Below are 21009 nucleotides of genomic sequence, written 5' to 3' on the forward strand. Positions count from 1 at the left end.
GAGACTCCACTCATGGCCCACGTAGCCTAATGGTCGTGCCAGCCAAGTTTGGCTCTTATCCGTACTTTTGCAGTGTCAAGACCCTCATTCTTCCGGGGGACTTGTGAAGGAAGAATGTGAGTTCCCGCCGCCGCCACATTAATGAAAATCTCTCAATGTACAATTTGACAGGAGCTGAACAAATTACATCTGGTCTGGATCTGCGTCGGACGTATAATTGCTTATCCGAATGGCTCATGATTTGCTGTCAAGCAGGGCTCCAACCGGCTTCTCCCTACTATATTCACTTGCCACAATCGGTATTAGATGATACAGCAGCCTTCGGCCGGTAGTTTCCCACCACAACCTAGAAAGATACGATGGCGTTCGGTAAGTTCGGGGGAGGCTAAGATGTCGAGTGGTTAGAGATGTTGCATTTACATGTGGCGCATTCCATATGTTTTGATTGGGCGGATGTCTCAGCCGCAACATGTCAGGATCATGGCTGTTATTTCCGACTAATCAAACAGTGTAGCGCAGGCTGAACCGTTGACTCGATCCTGAATGCATTGCGCAATGACGGGTGTGTGCAAACTTAGTTTGACATGTCATACTCGTTGGATGCTGGAGTCTTCACGTTGTTGAATGTGATACTCCTGCTCTAGATTTCTAGGAAAATGTCGCAAGAACATCACAAGAGCAGAAGGGGAAGGAGACTATTTTTCTAATCGAATTTGTGTACGATAAACCAGAGGTATCGAAAAGCCCCATCACAAGATCAAAAGATCACGAGCAATAACTACCGGAGCGATGGTGGTTGAGCGATCAGGCACCGATCGCCCTATTTCTCCCGAGCTGATCTAGAACATGGATCCGAGAAAAATGGCATGGCAGGAGCATTCCCTAAGAAGGCCGGTTTCTTCGGTCTGTGACGAAGACCATTCAACGGTGATCCTAATTAGGCTTAGACTCGCGAGAGGCCGATAAGTTCGAATTGTCAAGAGTGACCCGGCGGCGATATCTCGTTTGTGGCGCCTATCCGGGTGGAGGACGGAAGGGGTTTGGTTCTAGACCAGTGGTAGACCATGTCTAATGCGGACACTTATGTGCATCCTGTCATAAATACCGTATTGAACACTCTCCACATACAAAAGCTCGCTGTCAATTCAAAGATAGATATATCCCCCTTCATTCCAAGTTCAAGGTGACAGATGACTTTGTGAACTCCTACTCGCTAATGATTTAAAAGCGTAGCAGAGTATCTTGATCCTCGAGCTGACTACATAGAGAAACTGTGAGCTGCTAGCGTTTCAAACGGTATGCCAGATGTATTCATCGCCCTATGATAGCTTTGAGGCGAAAACATCGCCGGAACTAGCACCGTACCGTTAACTTCTCTACGCTTTTCTCGTCCGGTGCCCTGGCTCATTCACCCTTGAGTAGCTGAATAGACACATCTTCGCCTTCCCCTGCAAAAACGTTGGAAATAATTGCTGAACATTGAGGGATGTCTGGTGTCTGATTACGTCACGGATTCCGTGGTATGAAAGGCCCCTTCGGCTTTAAGAGCAAGCTGTTCGCATTTCTTTTCAGTAGTGTCTAGAAACGAACCTCTCTCTCTCTCCTCCATGGAATATCCCCGGCTGAACACTGTCTTAACAGTTCGATGATGCGTCACCATTGATTACATCACATTACTGCAAACAATGAATTCCTATTCAGCAGCTCCACATAGTCCAGCGACCTTGTCTTACAGGGCGTCCGACTCTGGCGAACCTCCCTATGATTTCACCATGCACCCATCCAGCTCAGACCAGAGCAGCCCTGAACTCGTCCATTCGAGGCGAGGGAGCTTCGACGTTCCAAATTTACAGCAGAGTCAAAGTCTGCCTTCCATCAATTCAATCCTGCACGGGGAACTCACACGAACCTCTGCGACACAGCCGCCAACTCGCCACTCTCATGAGCTTCCGATACAGAGAATGTCTTTTCCTCTTTGCCAAGCTGCTATCACCCGATTTTGGGGACACCAATCAGCCCCTGCAGGGAGCTTCTGGTCGCAAGTGTAAGTTGGACACGCTCGAATTCATTCTCAAATCCCCCTCCCCCCTCTCCCTTACTTGCGAGCAAATCCTTCCAACTAGCCACCTCTGTTCTCTCTGACATCCACGTTGCAGCCCTCAATTTCAAATGCCAAACTGGCAAGGACGCATAGATCATTCCCAGAGAATATCTGAGTCCAATTCGGCAAACGAAAGGGACATCCCTCAAGTCAATGTACTCCGATGTGAATATCTTGATCCCTTGACAGGCCACGCCTGCGCCTCCTCATTTTCTCGTCATGATTGTTTGCTTCGTCACAAAAGAACGGTTCACACCCCGGGCAAAACAAAGTGGCAGTGTCATTTATGCGATGGGCATCGAAGCTTCACGCGGCATGACTCACTTGCGAGACATATGCGTCAGATCCACGCGGTTTTCGATTTTCCTGGCAAACAGCGTTCGAGTGTGTAGTCTACACTGGTAGCGAACGGTCATCATAATCACTATAATACGGATTGGAGAACTATGTTGCGTTAAGAAAGTATGAGTGTACAGTCATCAGTTTAGACCTCTTCAACAGTGCTGAAGTCCCTACATGCTAGCGAAGTCCATTCACGTACTGGATTTCTTCCTTTTTACAGTAAAAAAGTAATTTGGATTGATTTGATTGATAGAGTAGCTCGTTGGCCTCCCTACCATATTAGTCTCTTGACGTCTTTTTTATCATCCAATGCGGGTCATCTCCCGGGCTGTCATCCAAAGGATCATTGTTTGATAGAGATATGGGGTCACTGAAAAATATCAAATGTGTCAAAAGATATGCAGGCTAGAAAATGTTGTGGCCCAAGCTTCGCAACGGATCATGAGCACCAGGTCCTCCTCAGCCTTTCACACCGAGCCGAAAAATGCCCCACGAATAAATTTCTTGGAGAAGAGACTAGATGGCAGCAGATGCTAGAATAGATATTTTGATGACTCGCAGCTTTCTTCTCGTAGTTTGAGAAGCTCATGCTTGGCGCAACCTAATGCAGCAAATATTTTTAGGGTTCTCGAACCTCTCCAATGCTGGCAAAACTTCCATTCCTGAGGTACGGAATCAACATTACTGTGACGGACGAGCTCCTGGCCATCGTCCTTGCACTAAAATTGGGATGTCTTGCCCGCTTGAAGCCCAAACTTCAGACCGTCTCGGAGACAATACACCTGGACCCGGTGATGATGTATATAGAGTATGACATCACATGACAACCTATCGATTCAAGCTCGTTGATTATAGGGGTGATTTCCCAAACGGGATAAAAAGACCAGTCAAAGTTCAGGGCTTTTCAAAAGCGGCAGGAGCCTCATGGACGGATTCAATAGCTATAGGTGACCCTTGCGCGGAATTGACATGGGACCTCTTTCAAGAAAACCATGGGAATGAACAAAGCCTACCAAGGGGATTCTTTGAGCATGTACGAATGAAACTTCACGTCTAGTTACCATGGGTACGTTGGTAGGGTCGAGAAACCCTGCAGATCATCAGTCTGCTTGTCAACATGTGTCAAACCCCGAGACCCTCTAGTTCGGGAATGTGGGGATTAATCTCACAAGAGATGACCAAATTCCACTTCAGGAAAACGGTATTGTTACATTACCACGAGACATCAGGTAAGGGTGTAGTCTTTTGGTCGCGATATCTGATTGGTGGTCATCTTCTCAGACCAATCTTTCTTCACCCTGTTCGCGGAAAAATGCTCACCCTTTCTCTGACTCCTTACAGGGTAGCATTACAAAAGTACAGAATGAAGAATGGAGCTCAGGACAGAGAATCTCCAAATTGAGTTTTATTAGGTTCTCATTTATTGTGTCTAATGCTTCGTGGAGGCTGCGGCGCTTGACCGTTTTTATTTTCAAATCAAATAAGAAAGTTTTCGGTCGGTTGACCGTGAGCTGAACTCTCGCGTTAAGAATGCTTGGCGAGGACGCTTTGATACCACGGCTGATAAATTGAAACGGGTAAACCACGCGCAGATGGTCAAGATGATTGGATTGTCACTTATCGAAAGCATGCAATCCTGGCGAGTAACTCGAAATAATTAGGACTGTATTGGGCCTCTATCAATCTGCTTGAATGGACCAGTTACCTGTACGAGTTTGGATTTTTGATGATGAAAGCCGATTCATAGTTTCTTAGTGACTTGTGGTCCAGCTACGGTAAAAGCGCTTGTGCTGCTCCAAGAACACCAGAGTTGCAATTGTCTGAGGACCCAGACGAACAAAACTAGGAGTCCAACCACGGAATATCCACCGAAAACCTTCAGCAGCGAATAACCCTTGGACAACCGTGAAAACTGAATTTCTTTTGACAGTGCTCATCAACTGAGTCCTGATCACATCCATAGGGTTTGAAACCGTAGTTGCTACCAGACTAGCAAGCAGCGAAGCAGCGAAGTGAATCCAGGGCTTCTCTTCGCTTGTATCGCCTATTCTCCGTAGGAGTCGCTTGAAAGCATCATAGGATGCCAATTGGCTTGCTGTCATGATTCCCGAACGGAAGCAGTTGGGCCAGATACCTTGAACAAATGCTCTCCAGCCTTCATGTTGCTTCATTTGATACCATGCATCAAATACGTGCTGGTAGTTGCGACGATGATGCGTAGGCAAAGCCTTATCATTTTGCATCCGGATATTTGCAATATCGGATGGCGTGCCGATGATTGCGCCGATGAAGCCCGAAACAGCTGCCATCGACCCCAGTGCTACAATAGAGAAAGACTTGTCGGAAGTGGTTTGCGACTTTTTCAGTTCTTCGTAAATAGCAATTCTGGCGGTCCCGTAGGTCACTGGAAAATATCAGAACTTAGATTGGGGCATCTGTCATTGGCACACAAACATGATCTCGTGAATCCAGCCGAAATACCCTGGTAAAGACCACTCAATCCTTCACTCCGAACAATGAGCACTCCGGTTTGGATTGACCCCTGTTTAGCGCCATTTGACGCGATTTGCATCCGCACTTTGACTGTTCGGCATATCCGTCAGATTTCTCATCTTGGATCAATTTCTCAAAGCGCCTTACTGAGATCAAAAGGATGAGAGACAGCTACCGCCATACATGAGGCGGAGCCTCCATACCATCTTGGATACCGGAAATCTGTCGGGTTCTTCTGTCCGGGATCAACATGGCGCACTAGTAATGGCGACAGCTTACTTTCCGCCATTATGTATTGTGCTTGAAGAATGTGTTCTCGTGGCAAACTTATATCATTCAAAGCAAGTTCTAAGATTGCGGCTATCACTCACGTAACCGAAGTTTACTTCCCGGAGCAGTCCAACAACCTCGGAATAGTCTTTTAACCGAGACTATTCTCACGGAGACCCGAGCAAGCAAAGAGTCCTTTTATCAAATGATGTCCTCTTATTATATGTTGAAGAAATGTATCATGCCCCTCCAGAGACAACTTTACAGAGAGATATCACGAAAGATTGTCTAATAAATATAGCTGGAACTCCTCCAGGGTGGACGATGCTAAGACGCCTATATGCCGCCCGCTGCCCCCGCCTTCTTTCCCGTTTGTTGCGTCTTTCAGCCGAGCAACTCCCCCCGTGTTATCGATGAATGCTAAGAGAATCCCTGAGGAAATTGTACCTTCTTTATTTTCTATTCTGCTCCAAGGAAGCTCATATTGAATTTGGCAAAATCACCTAGCTACTCTCAATTGCAAGGAATGAAGCCGAATCTAGCAGATGGGTACAGTGATTTGTATAATGTTTCAACATCTCCAGCAGGCCACCTCTCATAACGGGACTGAACTTTGTTATCGTCATCGCTCTGATCAAGTACGGCGGTGATTGGCCTGACGACGCCAGTGAATGCTTTCGCTGCATTTCTTCAAGGCTGAGACCGTCAGAGACTCGGAGATTCCTGCTACACATTTGGTCCCGGACGCCACACTTTGGGAATCATCCCATTCTCCGTTGACACAGCGCTGGAATGCACTACCACCATTGCAGTACCAATAGCCTCCTGGCTACAAGATCCGCTCAGAACTCCTGAGGTAGCAGTGGAAGTGCTTGAGGTGCTAGCAGTGCTAACAGTCTCTCTCGATTGGCCCTGATCAATCTGTCCCTTTTGGGCTGAGAGACTTCCAAGGGCAGCTCCGGTGTGCTGAGCATGCGATGTAGGGGGGCCACTGTTGTCTCGGATGAAGCGGATGTCTTGGTGGCAGAGGCATTGGTAGCAGATGCCTCAGCAACAGTTGTCTGGGTAGATATGCTCGCAATGGCCGCAGCAGATGTGGTAGTGTCGGTTGTTGAAATAGCCGCCGAGGTCGCAGTAGAAGTGCTGCCGGCAGTGTACAGCGCAGGACCCGGGATAGTGTAGTTGTTGAGGGTATCCCAGATGTCAACCAAGACACTAGGATCAGTATCCTTATACAGATCTTCTCCTAGAGTACCGCTGGGAGACGCAGTACCGCTACCCGTCACGTTCAAGTTGATACACTGAGGGTAGTTCTGGGCGCCGTTCAGGTCCTCTGCACTATGCAAGGCAATAATCTCATGGCGGAGAACATAGTTGCCAGCTTCAATATCATCGGGGATGGTGATAGTCCGGCTAAAGTTATCCGCGATCAATTGGTCGGACGCCAAAGTTCCAGGTATTGTTGTCGGTGATCAGGCCCCCAGCGTCGATCTTGAAAAACTCCAAAGTGGTTTTATCCACGTCAGCGCAGGAGCCCTGACAGTTGGCCAGATAGGTAATGACCAGGCCGTGATGGTCATCTGGCCAGGTATTCCAGTCAGTTTGACCGAGCCACCTGGAATTACAGGGGCCGACAGAGCTCCTGGCGCAGAGCCACGATGGCAAATGATATCGGTATTATCGTATGCGGTAGGAGCAACGTAGCCGTCGTCCGTGGCATTCGTTGACCAAGCAATCAGTTCGGGTGGATTAGACTCGTAGTAGTAGGTATCAACAAGATAGCCACCGTATGTTGTACCGTCGACTACAATACTACTGACATACCCGTGGGCTGCGACCAGCGCAGCCCATGCCAGCAGGAGACTTGCAGTTTTGGAAATAGACATATCGTAGTGCGCTCACAGGTTGCGCATCGCGGAGTGCAGTAAACAAAAGATCGAAAAATGACTTCGATCAACGAAGTCCAATAAACGAAGGAGAAGGGAACGATGAGCAGTAGAAGAAAAAGGGATAGTGTTCTGCTTGTTCTGCTTGATTCTCATCAGTTCATGGGACTACATGCCATATTTAACTGTTCCAGTTGCTCTCATTCGGTAATTGCGGACTTTCATAGTACCTGAGCCTCGTGGATAGTTCGGTAAGCGAAGGGTCAAGTGTTTCATATCTGTGGATAAATAGGAGCCACCCTCAGGTCTGCACGCAAACAAATTGTCAAGTGTCATGTTGGCAAATCGAATTTTCTGAGGATTGCCAGCTGAATAGCTCCTCAAATTTCCAAGCACGATCTTAATTAATGCCATGCTTTTCTTACTAAAGTGATCATAAATAAGTTCTGTAACTTGGAATAGGCCCTGTATCTCCTCAACATCCATTGCGACAACTCTGAATGAATTTGGCGGTCGTTCTCAGGACGTACTTACACAGAGGTAGTGACAGCGACTGGCATCAACTTAACAGAATGAGTGTATGGAGTTGAGTGGTGGCGGTAGTTCGTGCCAACTGCCGGAAGGTGAAACGCGCTAAATTTAAGCGAGATCAAAGATCGGGACCAGATCTGAGACAATAGATCCACCACTATTCTATGTCACATTCTCTGCTGTGACTGGTCTTCCGATGTTTCAAGCGCTAGGTTATATAATCTAAAATTCAGGTGGGCCAATCTTGAAATTGGTTTCAAAGCCTCGAGCTAGGACTGCCTGACGAGATACACGTAGGTTCAGATATCACTGGTCGTGTTGCAGTATCCATGATAGCATCCCAATGAGGTCGGAAAATTTGCTCAGCATGTATTGTCTCCAGCCACAAAATGCTCTTGATGCGGGTCTGGACGTCATCAGCCTCGACCAGTTGTAGAGAAGTCGAGATCATGCGTGATCTTTCCAAAAACCACTGATAAAGATTTGTGCCAGCGGATGCCACCATTCCTATCACCGAGAGCCAAATGTCAAGGTAGCTGTATACACGAGGTGTTGCGTCTAGGCGACTAAGATTCTTCATGAGGCTGACGACCATAGTGTTCATGATGTTAACGTGTGAATAATAAGTTGGCCCCTGTATAACAAACATGTAAAGTACGATCGCGCACCGAACACATTCCGAAACAGGGGACTTCTGAAGGTTTGATGCGTCCGAGGGAAGATAGAGAAGTCGGTGTATGACGAACGATGTGAGGTCGTGAAGTCGGGTATTTGGGAATTGCAAATTTTGGGTCCGCTGAAAGACATTTCGAAGGCGAACAAATACATTGCTCACATCATAGTCAACATCATGAATGATGTCTGGTAAGTCATGTGTAGCAGTGGGTTCTAGTTGCCATTCTGGAATTGGAGGTATTCCATCGCCAATTCCGAAATCATCCTGTGAACTGAATTGAGGAAAGCCCGTGATGAGCATAGAAACCCTAGACATGTGAGCACCATGTCTTCTAGGCCATTAGAGAGTGGCTCACCAGCTGATCATTCTCGCTGTGAGGGGGCTGGTTTGTCGGACCGAGTTGATTCCACCTCGCATATGTACCAGTTGTTTCACCCCTTCAACATGCATTTCGGCAATTTTATTGTTACCTTTGCCAAACTGGAAGTTTTGAGGTCAGTAACTGCTTTAGACACGGTGAGCAGCGGTCTGAGTGACCCAAGATACAATCTTACTTCAATTGTAGCGAGTGTAATGACCGAGTTCATTGTTCCATCTTGAACAGCTAATGATGCGTTCTCGATTTTACGTCGTAGCAAGGCCACTGAGTCAGCCATGAGAATCTCGGAGGATCGGAAGCCATTCTGGGCCAGCAGCTCTTCATCTAGACATGCTGTCTGCAATGAGACATGAAAAAGTGCTGGATCTCCCAGAGCAAGAGGCCACCAGGATACGAGAAATGGATTTGAGGTCGCGTTCAAGTCGAGTGGATAATACTGGAAAGCAATCTTGTGAAGGACTGAAATGGTCAGTTTTCACCCTCCTGACAGCTTCCATTGAGACCTACGTACAACTATGGATAAGACGCTGGACTTGCTCATTGGGAAGTCTTGTCTGGGGATACGAATCGAAGGGGTCGAGGGATCCCAGTCTGTAATTGGTCAAACTGCTGGATCTATCCAGCGATCTTGTAGGCTCATTGGCATAGAAGCATTGGGTTTTGCGCCTAGTGCAACGAGCACATCGGGGAGTCTTTAGATCACAGCTTTGTTTTGATTTAGAGCATGCAGTACAAGACCGGCGAAGGGTTTGGCGCATTTTGAGAAGACAGGAAACAATCAAAGAAGCCAAAGCCCTTTAGAGGACCGTAAGTAAGTGGAGACTTGACCCGGTAAACCCGAGGGCGGTGAATGTGGTGCCCCTGGGAGAATCCAAGCTTAGTGAGGCTAGGCCTGAACAAGCTTAGACGCCGCGGCCTCGATTCCCCCTAGTCCCAATGAGGAGATTTGTGTGTAACATGGAACGAGAAGGATTGGTGCAGTCAATATAATATATTAGGAGCAATATATTAGGAGCCCGTTTCCTAACAGTTAGGGTGAAAAGTTTTGATAATTCTCCTATCTATTTCAAGGCTCAAATAATGGCTTCTGAAATTGCCAACGTCTCCAGCGCTTGGCCCGAGTCCTTACAAACACAAGAATTTAGCACATCTCAATTGCAAATCACTCTCCCGGATATTTTGACGGGATGGTCTACCTGGCAGTATCTTGTGACTTTTCTGATTAGTCTCGTCATCTATGATCAAGGTAACTAGGAGCTTCACCTCAATAGGAGACATCGGCTCACTCACTTTCTAGTCGTCTACCTCAAGCGAAAGGGTTCCATCGCTGGTCCTACGTTCAAGATCCCCCTTATAGGACCATTCATTCAGGCGATAGACCCAAAGTTCGAGTCATACCTCGCACAGTGGGCGAGTGGGCCTCTCAGTTGTGTATCCGTTTTTCACAAGTATTTTTTCTTCAAATCACCGTGCGTGAAAAGCAGATTTAGCTAACCTCAGGATTCGCATCAGATTTGTGGTTCTCGCTTCCGATCGAGACATAGCGCATAAAATTTTCAAATCTCCCACCTATGCTGAGCCATGCATCGTACCGATCGCGAAAGACATTCTAGGCGAAAAGGCTTGGGTTTTCCTCCAAGGCAAAGCCCACACCGAGTATAGAAGGGGGCTCACACCTCTCTTCACCAATCGAGCTCTTTCAAGTTACCTCCCAGTTCAAGAAAAAGTGTTCAGCGACTACTTCGAGAAGTTTGTTGCGACTAGTCAGGCAAATCAAGGACAGCCCAAAGAGTTCATGACATTGTTCAGAGAAATCAACTGCGCCATTTCCTGTCGCACTTTCTTTGGAGACTACATCTCTCAAGACGCCGTTAAGAATATCACTGAAGACTTCTACGTGGCTACTGCTGCTCTCGAGCTCGTCAACATCCCCCTTTCGATATACGTTCCGTTTACCAAATGCTGGCTGGGAAAGAGGGCGGCTGAAGCAGTACACATTGAATTCGCAAAATGCGCCGCGGTCTGCAAAGAGAAAATGGCCTTAGGCTCAAAACCGACTTGTATTGTCGATCATTGGGTGCTTCACATGATGGAGTCAAATCAATATCGCGAGAGAATCGCGGCGGGTGAAAAGGATGTCGAGAAACCATCCAATCTGATCAGAGAATTCTCAAATGAAGAGATTGGAGAGACATTGTTCACCTTCTTGTTTGCATCTCAAGATGCCTCCAGCAGTGCTTCAACCTGGCTGTTCCAAATCCTCGCCCAAAGGCCCGATGTACTCGACCGGTTGCGGGAAGAGAATTTGGCCGCCCGAGGTGGTGACAAGTACAAGTCGTTTGATTTGCCGATGCTAGAGTCACTCACTTACACGAACGCTGTCATTAAAGAGATCCTCCGCCACAGACCACCGGTCATCTTTGTACCTTACCTCGCAACAAGGGATTTCCCTGTCACGCCAAACTACACCGTCTCCAAGGGCTCTATGATCATTCCATCCTGTTACCCGGCCTTACATGATCCAGAAGCCTACCCGAATCCAAATGTGTTCGATCCCGATAGATGGATCTCTGGAAATGCCGAAGCACACACCAAAAATTGGCTTGTATTCGGCGCTGGGGCTCATGATTGCCTCGCAAGAAGATATGTGCCACTTTCCATGGCTGCTATGATAGGTAAGGCAGCACTTGAGCTTGACTGGGAGCATCATGCCACACCGCAGTCAGAAGAAATCAGGGTTTTTGCGACACTTTTCCCAATGGTAAGGACTTGAGCGATACACTTATGTTTTCTTCGTGTTGACATGCACTAACTCTGATCAGGATGGATGCCAACTAGTCTTCAAGAGACGCTTGTAAGTAGATAGTAGTATTGGAAGTGCCACTTCTAAATTTCATGGATTTCTGTCCCCTCTGCTCTTTATATGAAGCAAGATTTCTTCAGATTTTTATTGTTATCTAATCCAACTTCTCCGGTCAAGCTTGATTATGTATATCAACTCCCGCTGCAGGCTTTGATGATACTGCAATAAACGTATGAGCAAGTTGCACTTCCACACTATGCTACCTCCGGGAGGCTAACTCTTACATTCTGAATGGTCCAAGGCCCGGTATGCACCAAACAGCCCCGCGAAGAATTCGCCATGACTTCCCTTCTTTTCAATCCTTTCAGGCTCAATATTACTTCGCTCGTATGTAGTTAATGACTAGAGTAACTTGTAATATGAAGCAATTCTTCGTGTGGTATCCTCTCATCCCTTCACACTCACTGTTTGGGGCACTCCTGTGCCCATCATACAGCAGGGCACCTATAACGTAAATAAAGCGTTTTCTTACTGAAAGTCGACCAATTTCTCTGAGTCAGACTTCGGCATCGATCTGTCGGAATCCGAAGTGAGTCTCGCTCAGTTACCACTCATTTACTTGGGGGGGTCTGGGCCTTTGCCGACGCCTACATGAAGGAGCCTTCACATGAGTTGACGTTCACTCAAGAACGCAATCATCCGCCTCGGCGTTTCATCGAATATAATAAGCACTGGCCTTTCTAGCTTTCCCGGTATCCCAATTACTGATCCGGCAATCTACAAAGATGGTTCTTGCTTAAAAAGGCCCATTTTGCGATGGGGCAATCCGCCTAAGTTATTATCGCTACTCAGGCCTAGACCAGTGATTTTGGATCGAAAATTTGGCTACCGCCTCAATTCCGTGATAATCAGATAGCTTAACCGCCGAACCTACGTAAGATCATGCACGCGTTGTCTCTACCATGGAGCCTTCTCGTTCTTCGGATTGGTGACCGCAATAAATGGCTGCAGTCTCGGATTTTGAATCGCTTTTAAAGGCCAATGAATGTATATGATGATGTGGGGCCGACAATCCGGAGCAGCCACGATCACCATGCATGAGCAATGCCACGTATGCAGGGGCAAGATTGTGGATCTAGCTCCGAGACAACAAATCAAATACTAGCCGTATCGCTTCTTTATGCCATCAAAAGAATTGAATCAGCAAACGAACCTTGGAATTGAAGTAGTGTTACACGACTTACTGAGGGGACTATGAAGTGAATCCTACTTCATCAGCTCGCATTCTTCTTGAACAGGTATCTCCCCAGGTTGACGGAAACCTGGTACTTGTGAGAGGTTCAAGATGTCTCGCGCAGTGCTCAAATTTGTGTTTACTCTTTTCGTTTCCCATGTGCCTTTTGGTCAATGCCATAAAACACCTATTACTCGTGATATTGCCATCATAGGTGCGGAGCTGCGGGTACCTTTGCAGCTATCAGACTTCGCGATGAAGGGAGATCAGTTGTTCTAATTGAGAAAAAAAAGTATTCTGGGTGGTCATACCAACACGTACGTGGATCCTGCGACTGGGGTAACGGTGGACTACGGTGTCGAGATCTTCCATAATCAGCAATTAGTCAAGAACTACTTCGATCGATTGAATGTATCATGGACTATTGCGGTCCCAAGTTTTGGTTCATCTGCTGCAAACTACTTGAACTCATCCGCTCAGTCCATCAAGTACGAGCGCCCCGATCCCAGTGAAGGACTGGTTGCATATGCGAAGCAACTGGCCAAGTATCCAAGCGTCGAGCAAGGATTCTTCCTTCCCGACCCGATTCCCGAAGACTTATTGTTGCCATTCGGCCAGTTCCTTGTCAAATATCCCGCGATTGGGAATGCGGCCTACGCTATCTTCACATATGGCCAGGGTCTTGGCGACTTCCTGACTCAGCCCACACTATATGTGTTCAAAAACTTCGGACTGGACATCATCCAAGATATCTCGACTGGGTTCTTGGTCACAACAAGCTCGGACAACTACAAGATTTATGATCAGGCGACAGAAGTTCTTGGGTCCGATGTACTTTTCAACGGTCAAGTGGTATCTACACAACGCAGAGATGACCACGGAATCGAGCTCGATATCGAAACACCTACTGGCACTCAAGTTGTGATAGCGAAGAAGCTGTTGATTGCCATCCCGCAGAACCTCAATAATATGAACCATTTGAATCTCGACACGCGCGAGGCTAATCTCTTCGGCGAATTTGACAACACTGGCTACTACACATCCTTGGTCAAGAACACTGGGCTCCCAGAAAATTTCACTTCCTACTCGGTGAGCTCTGATACCCCATACAGCCTGCCTAAGCTGCCCGGAGTCTACACCATCTTCGCGACGGCAATCGAGGGAGTTTTTGATATCAAGTACGGTAGCCCGCATAGTGTCTCCGACGACTTCGTTCAGGCTGAGATCCTCTCTTACATTAAGAAATTGCAAGCAAACGGATACGCTGATCAGGTAGCTGGCGAACCAGAATTTGTGGCATACAAGAGTCATACTCCGTTCGAATTGACGGTGTCCCGAGACAAGATTGCGAATGGGTTTTACGAAGACCTTTACTCGTTGCAGGGCCATCGAAACACATGGTACACTGGAGCTGCTTTCCACACACAGGATTCATCCATGATTTGGAATTACACTGAATCTTACGTGTTGCCGGAATTGATGAAATAGTATCGGCCTAGTATTTGTCGATTAGTATGAGTTTTGGATCGGGATGAATGGTTTTTATGCCATCACAAAGCCAGCTCACATACGGGCAATCTGAATCATCCTTCTACCTTGAATCTCATATTATTTGTTCTTATGATATTTTCCTACAGTTGTTTACTCTCATGACTTACGCAAATGGACGACTTTCCATGGGACTGGCGTACAACACGTGACGCGACGTCATAGACATCAATGGCCAAGAAGCCCAAGAAAGTGCCCAGACATTGGTGCTGAAGAAGAGTTTTTTTTTTTTTCCAGCGGATAGCTCAATCTTTTTTCTTCATATCTGTCAGGACTGGACACAATCTCTGCGAGGTCTTGTCATGGCAGGAAGCTTCCTTGCATACCACGAGCCTGGTAGTAAGTAATAGCCACATGCCGATGTTACACCTAGACTGACAGTGAATTGCAGTTGTACAGATCTTGATAATTATCTCGTTTTTCTTTTTCTTGTCATTGGCAGAGTGGTTTTCTGCGAAAATCATTCGTGCTGGCATTATTGGCCAAATTGCAGTTGGCATTATTTATGGGAAACCATTAGCCGATATTCTCGAAGGCCCGTGGCAGCAGACATTCCTCGCGATTGGATATGTTGGTTTGATTTTGATCATTTTCGAAGGTAAGTCAAGTCGAAAAGAGTGTGCTCATAAAATATCTGCTGACAATGATTAAAGGCGGCCTTCAAATACGGCTAGATCTTTTGAAGCAAAATTTCCTCTCCAGTGTGTTAGGAGCTGCGACGGGCGTCACAATCCCAATCGCCTTTTCTTATTTATTGCTTTATCTAGGATATGGATACAGTGTGTTTGCATCTCGGAATCTTGCTTCTAAGCTCCTTTGTTCTGACATCAATCAGGCGCTGTCGAGACATTCATTATTGGAGCTGCACTTTCGGCTACCTCGTTAGGCACCACTTTCTCAGTAATATCCTCCGCTGCAAAAGAGGTCGACCTATCTCAGACGCGGGTTGGCTCAATTCTTGTGAGTGCGGCTGTGATTGACGACGTTGTGGGGCTGGTATTAGCAAGGTACGTGTACTTCTCTCAATTGTCGTCTCTATAGAGCTAACAGAATATCCTAGTGTCATCCATGATTTGGGTGAATTATCTGGCCCTGACTCAGGTCACACCAGCCTCGGTTGGATCATCGGTCGCCCGATCGTGGCGTCAGTAGCCATGGCAATTCTAACACCTATCCTCACGAAATGGGTATTCGCGCCAATCTTTCGCCGCTGGATCGAGCATGCATTCGCCAAGTATGATCATGTCTCCAATATCATTCTTATGGTCTTGGTACTATCTGCATTCATCAGCATTGCAGCATATGCCGGAACGTCTGTCCTCTTTGGCGCCTTCCTCGCCGGCGCATTCCTCACTTATCTCCCCAGCAAGCATCCGGATGGCCCCTTCGTGGTCATGAGTCGTGAGGAGGGTGAGCAAGATCCTAACAGGAGTCCGACCTTCATGCACACCTTTGAGCTATATTTGTTGGATACACAAAAGTATCTGATGGAGCCACTGTTCTTTGCCAGCATTGGTTTTGCAATTCCTTTTGTAGGACTCTGGACTGGGAAACGAATCTGGAGAGGAATTCTCTTCTCACTTCTCATGGCAATTGCCAAGGTGAGTGACTCCTACCTTTCAGTTCCTCCCCCCCCAACAAGTCATAGCTTATAAATCTCATAGTTTATTGTTGGAGTATGGATTCCCATCTTCGAGTTTATCGGCTCCCGAAAATCATCGAAGCCTCACAACTCTCCCACAACCCTACGCCAAGCGAAAGTTCCCATGAAACTCATGAAAAGAGAAACAGCTCCGAAGCAACGCGCGACACCCCAGTTGCGGTAGATCAGAAAGGCGACTATGGCTCAGCTTCGCTTGCTGGGCTCCTTCTCGGCTCCGCAATGGTAGCACGAGGAGAGATTGGGTTATTGATTGTAGAGATCGGGTATAATGAGACAAATTATGTGAGTACAGAAGGGTTCATCACCGCTGTATGGGCCATCCTTCTCAACACCATCGTGGGCCCTGTCACAGTGGGCTACTTGGTCAAGTTTTACGGCAAGAAAATTGGTAAGAGTGCCTGGGGACTTCAGGAAGCAGGAATGAGCGGCAGACAAGAAACGGTGGGCATAGTGGATAATCATCACGTCTAGAGAAACATGAAATGAAGAATGAAAATCAGGAGACTCATGCAAAATGTTGGTGTTTTCAACGGCTTTTGCTTGTTTAAGCGTGAGATTCAATTATCCTGTACATATTTGGCATGTTCGTGAACACTCCAATTAACGTCTCCAGAACATCACCGATATCGAAAGCCAGAGACACATTATCATAAGTAAAGCCGAGTGGTCATGCAGCCCAGATGCAGCCGATGTGTCCAAGGATCTCTTATGGTTGACCTTCGCATACTTATCCTGGCCATATGTCGCATTGAGCGTGACCGGTGCCGAAATGGTGCCATCTTCCAAGCGAATCCAGGTCTTAATCTCATCATCCATAGTCTCCTCGTCTAAGAGGATCTGACGTCCACCACGAGTCGCATCACCATAGCCTCCGTATCCAGTATGCCGCCCGTAGCACATATTAATTCCGTTTCCCTTCAGGTCCTGATCAACAGTGTGACCATCCCATTTGAAACACCTGCACAAATCAGCAATGGGCTCGCAAATTCTACCTGGTGCTATAGGAACATACCAATCATTCTTGTGGTCATGACCACTGAAAGTAGCCATCAAACCGGTGGTATTCAGAAGAGCCTCCATGAATCGGCGGTCTTGTCCTGAGTAGTCAGTGTCCATGGACCCCTGTGAGACCACCTTTTCACCGTTGATTCCCGGAGTTCGCGAGGCGTCGAATCCGTCTTCTTGATATTTGAGCATGGCGTGTGAGGGAATATGGAAGAATGCGAGCGAAGGAATAGTTTGGTCATATTCGGCTGATAAGTTCTTTTTGGCCTCCACGAACCAGTCGATGACCTGTACTTCAATCAATTTGTGAATCGAACCATTGGAGTGGGCAGTGTCATACGGACTCATCCACCCAGTCACCCCTGAGCCCAGAGTTGACATCTTTATCGCGATTCGTGGCATAGCTGCCACCTTTTGAATCGAAGAACCATAAAATGAGTGCTGGGGTGCTGCTCTCCTGGGCCCGGTGGGAATAGACGGGCAGATAATAATTTGTGATTCCAGCCTTGGATGCAAGGACTTGCCTCTGAGTCAGGCTGTTTGAGTATTGCTTCTCCTGGTCATAAACGTCCAGTCGGGGAGAGAGGTTCGTGTTCGAGTCATGATTACCATAGGTCGAAGCCCACAGGATGCCCTTGTCGACCAAGGGAGACACGACGTCGTGGACATATTCGCTGGAAGTCGAAGCTTTTGTGAATTCACCAGAGACCAAGTCTCCGTTAATCACTACCAAGTCCGGAGATTCCTTTTCAAGGACATATTTCATCACTCCTTTGGACTTGACATCCTTTGAAGCATCTGCACATGAACGCGGTCAGCATACTCGACCCGAGTGGTGCAACCTGCACCTAAAGCTGAAGATTGGAAAGTACCTTCAGCGAAATGTAAATCCTCAAAGACTGAGATCTGAAAAGTTCCATCCTTGGAGAATCTGAGAGTCCGGTCGCTCACCTCCGCATGGCGATCTGGGGCCATGACGTACTGGTTTGGGGTTGAGCTCGACATGATGAAAGCTAGGGAGACTCGTCTTTATGACCGAAAATGGTTGCAAATGCTACTGGAAGCTGAACAGCTCAAGTCACGCACGTCATGAAAAAGAATCCAGGGCAGACACTCCCCAGCTAGGGGTGTCCGTCGGGGTCTTAAAGTGGACCGGGCCCGGAAATGAACAACCCCCCCCGGCCCCGCCAGGATCGTCGATCCATCATCGACTTGAGGGTCTCCGTACCTTCAAATACATCGGAATTGAGTCCTTTCCAGTCTAAAGTAGCGATATCTCAATCTTTATCTATCTTTTCCCTCGTTACTCTGCCCGTAAAGGAGTTCTCGGGCGATTCCACCCGTGGATCGCACTGATTTGCAACATGATCGGGCTAAATTACCCCGCACTCTAAACTGAGACAAATCACACCCCTTTTTCAAGTTCCAAGGGACTAGGCGTTGACCCTGATGGATTTCACGAGTACCTGACTGAAATGTGGATGGTGCTGGCTCTATGCTTCAGAGCCAAGATTCACAAAAGGACTGAGACCTGCAGTCATACTCGAAGTCTAATACATAGGTTTCGTGGTAATCGCTTCTCTTCCCAGAACTACAGTGCGTTGAACGCCTCTGTATCGCACATCACTTGGAGATATATTAGGCCAGACACGAAGTGACCAAGGCTGACTGTGGATGTGGATATGATCGCAGACACTGCCTCGTTGGCCGAGGAGCTATTGACTGGAAGAATCTGTTTCCGAAGCGCAAGACCTCATCACGTCTTCCTCCATGCTGAAACCGATTCGTATAGATTCTCCTTCACTTACCTCGAGGACTTTCAACAAAGCCTATGTTTCAAAAGGACATATGTGAAGCTACCTATGCAAAGCCTATCTTCAGTAGGTAGAAGGGTCGTGAAGCTGGAGATGAAGGCAATCCACCCGTTCAACACGCCTGAACAGCAAGGTCCATGGAATCCCGCCTCTATGAAGTGTAACCTCAGTAGTGGGAAGAACACGCAGAAAGCACGCTCTAGCTGTTTCCACCTAGGTCTCGGAGCTGCTCTATCCCTACTTTGTGATGGAACCGATGGGATTGCTATTTCGGTTACATAAACTTGTTTGAGAACAGACACGCGAGGGCTGGGCGCTGTTGGACTTCAGTCGGCTGATATCGTCCGAGCAATTTCACTCCTCACATCCTACAAGCAGTCGCTGTGCTAAGTTGCTTGGTTATCTCGGCTTCTTAAAGATGTGATGGATCGTGATCAGCAGTGACTATAATCCTGACTATGGTCGGCGGGATATTCCCCATCTCACATGAAGTGAAAACCCATGAATGAGTGGATCAAGGGGCTACTCAGTTAGATCAACAGAACGTCACATAGATATAAGTAAGTTTAGTTGATTTAGACTGCAGTCTCCTGTCATGGGTGGGAGCGTGGAAGATGCTGGGGAAGCGCAAGGCTGGAGTTCCCTGCAGCGAAGCCCGCGTTGTTGACCTCAATCGGTCTAGATGACTCGAACGGTAGTATGCAGGAAAGCACCCTGAAATTTAATTGGTACTGTCTGAAGGATGCAGTACGTAGTGGGCCCAGTAGTCCTGAGCTCGTGTGGAATGTGTCCCTTGCAGTGACTTTCGAGATCGGCATGTGTGATCCACGCCTGACTCAAGTGGATCTCAGATACACCGCCATGCTTTCTGTGGAGCACTAGTGAGACAAGCGCATGTGATGCTAGAAATTATTATCTTCGGTGAGTAGGTCAGTTGTTTGAAGTTGTAGTTGGCACGTCCTGGTTAACCAGCTATCTACCTCTCGTCCTTCGTTATAAATATGCGAAATATCGGGCTTCTGACAAGCTGTTTCTGCTACATTCTCTCTTGGTGGTGAACATATTCATTCAATAGAAACTTCATCATCAAGCAAATCAGGGCCTCAGTTACCGGTTGTACTCTGAACGCTGCGGAGAAAGCTAAGACAGCCAAGGTTTGATTCGGACGACTAAACGCGAAAAAAACGTCACAACCAAAGAAAAAATGCATTATGACCTCAAGTATCAAAAATCGACGTAGAATTTTTCCAGATGCGGGATTTCCAAGCCACGCAAGGAGCCATCGTAGCTCTTCTGTTCCCTGCTACTTGAGGCATCATTACCATGTCCATTCTGAGTGATCCCGAGCCACCAGACGCTCTGAGGGCTTAGCACCACCTCTGGTATATATAAATACAAGGACGCTGTTCCCGCAAACTCATTTCTCGAGCAGCACCAGCATCAGCATCAGTTGAGAATCGTATTTTTTTGTTCTCCATCGTACGCATCCATCAACATGCAATTCTTCCTGAAGAACATCGCCCTCTTCTCGCTTCTCGCGATCGTGGTGTCTGCCGCATCTAAATTCGCCAACACTTGCCGCTCTATTGAGGGCTATGGCTCTGAGCTCACCGCTGAGTGCCAGGAATTTGAGAATGGCCAACTGCGCGAAACAAGCATTGATCTGAACCGGTGCCTCAAGAACCACAAGGGCTCCCTCCAGTGTGGATCGAAGTAAGCCTTCTATATAACTTTCAGCGAGCTCAGATCTAACAAATTTCACAGCGGGAACTACCAGGATTCCTGCATCAATTGTGTCATGATCGGATATACCGAATATCAGTGCCAATGCCGCAACGTTGACCAGAGCCACAGCTATGTTCCCACAACGATTGACTTGAGTAAGTCGTTCGGACACTCCATCTAGAACCAGCTAACAGCCCGATTCTTACAGACAAGTGCATCAGCAACAACCACGGCGAGCTGAGCTGCTAGGCCAAGCTCTCGATCAAGCCCTGAGAATCAAGAACAGTTGGATAGCCCAGGTGATGAAATAAACGCGGGGGCCGTCAAAGAAACCCCCAAAGCTGAAAGAGAAGTTGACCTTGGCGGAGGGATACATGAAGAGATGATTTTAATGCGATCACGCTCGTTATCTATGACATCGGAATGGACGCCATCAACCCACGATACGATAATCCATGATTTGATTACTGATTAGTACTAGTTAGTATATGTTTGAATGAAGCAAGTCGTTACTACTCAGTTCAATACAACGCATAAAT

At 47.3% G+C, this 21009-nt stretch overlaps 8 protein-coding genes across 8 annotated transcripts; 4 read left to right on the forward strand and 4 right to left on the reverse strand.

Annotated features, from left to right (window-relative positions):
* Positions 1-4194: 4194 nt before the first annotated feature.
* Positions 4195-5225, reverse strand: N7477_003235 (uncharacterized protein; the record flags this gene model as incomplete). Its single annotated transcript, XM_056964898.1, has 3 exons — positions 4195-4847; positions 4898-5026; positions 5084-5225. The coding sequence occupies 3 exons, from the start codon at positions 5223-5225 to the stop codon at positions 4195-4197; spliced, it is 924 nt and encodes a 307-aa protein (XP_056824851.1).
* Positions 5226-6048: 823 nt separating this feature from the next.
* N7477_003236 (lytic polysaccharide monooxygenase auxiliary activity family 9 protein) lies at positions 6049-7092 on the reverse strand (the record flags this gene model as incomplete). Its single annotated transcript, XM_056964899.1, has 2 exons — positions 6049-6619; positions 6728-7092. 2 exons carry the CDS (start codon positions 7090-7092, stop codon positions 6049-6051), a joined length of 936 nt encoding a protein of 311 aa, XP_056824852.1.
* A 787-nt stretch (positions 7093-7879) lies between these two features.
* On the reverse strand, positions 7880-9436 carry N7477_003237 (Zn(II)2Cys6 transcription factor; the record flags this gene model as incomplete). Its single annotated transcript, XM_056964900.1, has 4 exons — positions 7880-8606; positions 8655-8779; positions 8854-9137; positions 9190-9436. 4 exons carry the CDS (start codon positions 9434-9436, stop codon positions 7880-7882), a joined length of 1383 nt encoding a protein of 460 aa, XP_056824853.1.
* Positions 9437-9635: 199 nt separating this feature from the next.
* Positions 9636-11451, forward strand: N7477_003238 (Cytochrome P450; the record flags this gene model as incomplete). The annotated part of the gene is made up of 2 exons (XM_056964901.1): positions 9636-9658; positions 10191-11451. The coding sequence occupies 2 exons, from the start codon at positions 9636-9638 to the stop codon at positions 11449-11451; spliced, it is 1284 nt and encodes a 427-aa protein (XP_056824854.1).
* A 1375-nt stretch (positions 11452-12826) lies between these two features.
* On the forward strand, positions 12827-14203 carry N7477_003239 (amine oxidase, flavin-containing superfamily; the record flags this gene model as incomplete). The annotated part of the gene is made up of 2 exons (XM_056964902.1): positions 12827-12984; positions 13009-14203. The coding sequence occupies 2 exons, from the start codon at positions 12827-12829 to the stop codon at positions 14201-14203; spliced, it is 1353 nt and encodes a 450-aa protein (XP_056824855.1).
* A 362-nt stretch (positions 14204-14565) lies between these two features.
* Positions 14566-16397, forward strand: N7477_003240 (cation:proton antiporter; the record flags this gene model as incomplete). The annotated part of the gene is made up of 6 exons (XM_056964903.1): positions 14566-14602; positions 14655-14861; positions 14917-15042; positions 15099-15270; positions 15324-15864; positions 15912-16397. The coding sequence occupies 6 exons, from the start codon at positions 14566-14568 to the stop codon at positions 16395-16397; spliced, it is 1569 nt and encodes a 522-aa protein (XP_056824856.1).
* A 129-nt stretch (positions 16398-16526) lies between these two features.
* N7477_003241 (metallophosphoesterase family protein) lies at positions 16527-17936 on the reverse strand (the record flags this gene model as incomplete). Its single annotated transcript, XM_056964904.1, has 4 exons — positions 16527-16884; positions 16939-17219; positions 17272-17729; positions 17804-17936. 4 exons carry the CDS (start codon positions 17934-17936, stop codon positions 16527-16529), a joined length of 1230 nt encoding a protein of 409 aa, XP_056824857.1.
* A 2304-nt stretch (positions 17937-20240) lies between these two features.
* Positions 20241-20719, forward strand: N7477_003242 (CVNH domain-containing protein; the record flags this gene model as incomplete). The annotated part of the gene is made up of 3 exons (XM_056964905.1): positions 20241-20458; positions 20510-20625; positions 20679-20719. 3 exons carry the CDS (start codon positions 20241-20243, stop codon positions 20717-20719), a joined length of 375 nt encoding a protein of 124 aa, XP_056824858.1.
* Between the last annotated feature and the right edge of the window lie 290 nt (positions 20720-21009).

This window comes from Penicillium maclennaniae (genome assembly GCF_028827695.1).
Source record: "Penicillium maclennaniae strain IBT 15551 chromosome Unknown utg000003l:1.0-5670915.0:1.0-5674809.0, whole genome shotgun sequence".
Lineage (NCBI taxonomy): Eukaryota > Fungi > Ascomycota > Eurotiomycetes > Eurotiales > Aspergillaceae > Penicillium > Penicillium maclennaniae.